The 4,659-nt window shown below is 34.3% G+C and overlaps 1 protein-coding gene across 1 annotated transcript in view; it reads right to left on the bottom strand.

The window, feature by feature from the left end:
* Positions 1–1,124: 1,124 nt before the first annotated feature.
* LOC107734167 (alpha-N-acetylgalactosaminide alpha-2,6-sialyltransferase 1-like) overlaps positions 1,125–4,659 on the bottom strand; it is a 5,595-nt gene continuing 2,060 nt past the window's right edge. The window contains exons 4-9 of the mRNA XM_016546040.1: positions 2,770–2,938; positions 2,470–2,608; positions 2,141–2,241; positions 1,912–1,995; positions 1,730–1,829; positions 1,125–1,557 (exon numbers count right to left, since the gene is read on the bottom strand). Of these exons, the coding sequence (XP_016401526.1) occupies positions 1,336–1,557; positions 1,730–1,829; positions 1,912–1,995; positions 2,141–2,241; positions 2,470–2,608; positions 2,770–2,938 (815 nt within the window). The 3' untranslated portion in view covers positions 1,125–1,335. The remainder of the gene's footprint in view (positions 1,558–1,729; positions 1,830–1,911; positions 1,996–2,140; positions 2,242–2,469; positions 2,609–2,769; positions 2,939–4,659) is intronic.

Here is a 4,659-nt window from a genome sequence, read left to right as displayed (position 1 = left end):
AGTAAAAAATAAGCTATATTATAATAAAAATGAATCAACCCATTAACTGGGTTAAATCAGCCCATTATGATGAGTTGAAACAACCCAATTTGCTGGGTAAAATTAACCCCATATGTGTTCTGTCCTATATTTACCCAGCCCTTGGGTTAAAAACAACCCAAATTGGGTTGTTTTTAACCCAGTGTTTTTTAGAGTGAGAGGACAAGCAGTAATAGATAAGTTATTATGTGTACGTTTATTCCCCTATTCATTCCCCTATATACATAAATCATGCAGAATGATATTGAGTTTTAGTTTTGAATTTGACATTTTCTTTGCAATTGGACAAGGAGAAAGTCTTTCCCATGAAAACACTGACTATTGACATGGCTGTCTAATAATAGCTATGGGGGGGGGGGGGGAATCTTGTAAAAGGGTACACATAAAAGATTAATGTTCAGACACAGTTTGTTCTTCACAAAGTCTAACAGAATACAGAGTCTCTTTCTGTCTTTGATGTGTTTGAGACACACAGTTTCTTCAAAGTCTTTAGTTCTCCTTTAACAGCAAAACCTGCACTAAACATTTTCTATAACTGCGTATAAGGCTTTTGACCAATTTTGAACCATCTCACCCCACAAACCTTTATCAGTTTATCTATATTTCTGGGATGTCTTTATGACAGCCTGACAAATATTCCCTTCTGTTCTCTCCCAATCCTAAAATAAACACATGGTTTAATGATGCATTGAATTTATAGATTACAATTTGAGCAAACTGTAGCTAAACAAAGAAGTCTTCGAAAGATGTATGCTGCTACTTTAGATAAATCAATGAGAAAACAACTTTGCATTAGTCTTTTGATTATTCTTTCCTGTTCATGTTCATTCGTGTTGTTTCTGAAGTTTGATGATGCTTACACAGTTCTGGAAGAACATTTGTTAGATAGGATGAGCTATAAAAAAGTATACTTTAGATATAGATTACAAATACATAACTTCTTTCTTTAAAGTTGGTCCTATGTTTGTGTATGGCTATTAGTAGCCTAGGTTTAGGAAAAATAAGTATTTTGCATTTCTGAGAAAAACTTATAAATTCTTTAATAAAATTAAGAAAATAAATATTAGAATAAAAATATGCTGAATAAATAAAAAATAGATTTATGTTGGGAATTTGTAATGTAGTGAAGAACAAAGATCGAACACACAAACCAAGACCATTTTAAAATATAAATATCACCTTCCTCTCCTTTTAAAAAAAACAAAAAAGATAAAACTGATAGTACAACCTTTCACTTGCAGCATACAGATGTTTCATTTAGTTTTAGTCCACAGCTTATTTAAGAATCGTATCTTTTCAAATAACACCTGTTGACAGAACAGAGTCTTCTTCTGTTTTTGACGTGTTAGTGCTTTGGAAAAGTCTAATGATTCCAGAGTCATGCAGTTTCTTCCAAGTCTTTATCTCCAGGCCATAGTCATGGTTAATAAAGAAAATTACACTGGTTTTTTTGAACGTTTCATAATAATAGTTGGAGTACTTATGGTGGTCTTCTGTAATAAATCCATAGGCGTCCACCTGATATTGAGCAATAAAGCATTTTCAAGTAATATTTATAAGGTATTAGTAATATATGTCAAATATGATTATAACAGAAAATTGTATTTTAGAGTACTTCCAGTGTTAAATAGCTACAAACAACTTGATGAATAAGCTGAACGAATAGAAAATAACTACTGCGTTTACTTACAATATCACATGTGTGAAGAGCCAAGAACAAAGCAAACGCTCCATTGGTCGGTCTGTACATTGCCCAGTGAATGCCCTGCATTTGTTTGGATGGCATGAATCTGTTTTTTTAAAAAACAGGGGTCATTGAAAAGAGATAGATCACACTTAGATTGTGGTAGATTACTGTAACATAAATGTTACCTGTTGCGAATGTATCGAAGAAAGTCAGGGTGAAGAACATAGAATCTACTCTCGTTAAATTTCCCTTTGAAATATTTCAGTGGCCTATGCAAGAATAAATGCAAATGTATTTTTTTTAAACAAATCAATAACATAGTAATACATTTTCACCCCTTATCATGCTGAGGTGGAGCCACTGTTGCAATGCTATTCTAGCACGGTTTGAGAGAACTAGAGCTGGATACTGTACCTCACACCCTTGAATGACCCATTGGCTTCTTTTCCCTGCAAAAGGCCTTGGATCCACTCAAAGTCCCTCAGGCCTTCGGGGATCATTACATATCTGATGCCCTATTAAAAAGGTTTACAATTTTTTTTGATCAAATAAATGCAACCTTGGTGAGCATAAGAGACTTCTTTTAAAAACACGAAAAAAATCTTAACCTCAAACTGTTGAACGGTAGTGTACGTTGTGTAGTGTATTTATATAAATAATTCTCAATGAAGAACACAGCAGCACAAGCAAATTGTACTGAATATTTGCTTTTTAAGACAGAGTCCAGTGTAGAATATACTGACCTCATCTTGTGGAATACTGTTAAAGCCGTACTTTTTTAACATCAGAATGTTGGCATATAAGGAAAAAGCTGTATGTACATAAACTGATGTTCTGTTTCCAACATCCTCCTCGTAACCTTGAGTAACAGCCCCATTTACTCTGTTTCAGAACACACACAGTAAAGACCTCAGTAAAGCAATCTGTTATCGGCATGCATTATCATTAACATAACTATTTCATTCAGTTGTCAACTCTCCCTAGCCATTTTTTACTAAGCTAAGTGATTTTATTATAAAACTTTTACATGTTTTAACTCTTACCGAAAAACATAATCATGGGAGTCTATCTCTTTGCCCATCTTTGAGTTATTGAGAATGCCACCAGAGCCCACAACAGCACAGCGGATACAGCCATCCTTTGAACTTTCAGGCACAGGCAGTAGTACTGATGACTTAGGCTTTGGTATCAAATCCACTGCTCTTTTTACCTCTTCAGTGAAAGAAAAAAAAACTGCAGTTTATGAAACGTAAAGTGCATAGTGGGGACAGTAGGTCATCTAAAGGAATAGTTGACCCAAAAATGAAATTTGCTGAAGATGTACTCACCCTTCAGGCCATCCAAGATGTAGATGAGTTTGTTTCTTCATCGATTTAGCATTACATCACTTGTTCACCAGTGGATCCTCTGTAGTGAATGGGTGCCGTCACAATGAGAGATCAAACAGCTGATAAAAACATCACAAGTAATCTACAAGTAATCCAAATGACTCCAGTCCATTAAATAATTAAACTTCATAATCTATAATAACTCTTCCTTGTGTCCATCTCTGATGTCCGCAAAATCCACATATTTGTTTAGAACCGTTTTAGACTTCACTTGTAAACAGTGTTTAATCTGTACATATTTCTCTCCTGATTCAGATGAGACCACGTTTTCACTGGAGAAAGCAAGGTTAAAACATCTTGATGGATTTGTTTATTACAAACCAGCAGCTTTTCACTTCACAACATGTTAATTGAGGGTCTGGAGTTGTGTGGATTATTGTGATGTTTTTAGCAGCAGTCTGAACTCCCATTCTGACGGCACCCATTCATTTCAGAGGACTGGTGAGCAAGTGATAAAAAGTCTCCAAATCGGTTTCAATGAAGAAACAAACTCATCTACATCTTGGATAGCCTGAGGATGAGTAATTGTTTTAGTAAATTTTCATTTTTGGGAGAACTATTCCTTTACTTCATGTTTGCAAGTTTAACTCAATCAACAGTGTTTGTGGCCAAATGGATATTTAAAGAAAAAAAAAAGTTGTTCCTTTTTTAAATCAAGATTACAGTGAAACATTTAGAGTCCCAAGTTAATGGCGCAAATTTTTAAAGGATTTAAAGTAAATAAAATGCTTACTTAAAAAATTTTTTTATTCTGTTTACAAACTGTTCTCATCATTTTTACAGTTGTTTTAATGTTACACTGTCATGACAAAAAAAGTTGTAAAATTAGATATAAATTCACAAAAAAAGGGTAAATCAGTGATTTTTTTACACTAAATTAATGTTAACACATATTAATTATGTTTTTCAGCTGCAGTACTGAAAGAGTGAATAAGTTTATTGACTGACTGACCATATTTACCATTATAACCCAGAACTCCTATTGTCCCTAAATGTAGACCGGGACTTGATTTTGTTCAGTGGGAATTGATCGGATCATTGTTGTTTGCTATTGCTGGGATCTCATGCGTGACAAATCACTGCACACGTCATCAAAAAATAAATAAAATGACGTTGCAAGGGGGAGGGGAAGTTATATTATTTAAAGATTACAAGGACACATGAATTTTTTTAAAATAATGATGTGCATGAATAAATCCTTTATAATAAACACTGCAATATTCCATTTAAAGGGGTCGTATGATGCGATTTCAATTTTTCCTTTCTCTTTGAAGTGTTACAAGCTCTTGGTGCATAAAGAAGATCTGTAAAGTTGCAAAGACTAAAGTCTCAAATCCAAAGAGATATTCTTTATAAAAGTTAAGAGTCAACCACTCCTACCTAAAACGGATCGTTCTAACACGCCCCCACATATCTACCTCACTATGTGGGAAGATTTGCATAACACAGCCCAAATGTTCACGCAAAGAAAGAAAGCATAACTTTTATTCTCGCTGTAGTATTGATGCCGCCATGTCGAGACGCTGTGTGTTTCGTTGTGAAAGC

This window comes from Sinocyclocheilus rhinocerous, unplaced genomic scaffold (assembly GCF_001515625.1).
Source record: "Sinocyclocheilus rhinocerous isolate Xijiao unplaced genomic scaffold, SAMN03320098_v1.1 scaffold820, whole genome shotgun sequence".
NCBI classification, from domain to species: Eukaryota; Metazoa; Chordata; class Actinopteri; order Cypriniformes; family Cyprinidae; genus Sinocyclocheilus; species Sinocyclocheilus rhinocerous.
This window is presented reverse-complemented; position numbering and strand designations above follow the sequence as displayed.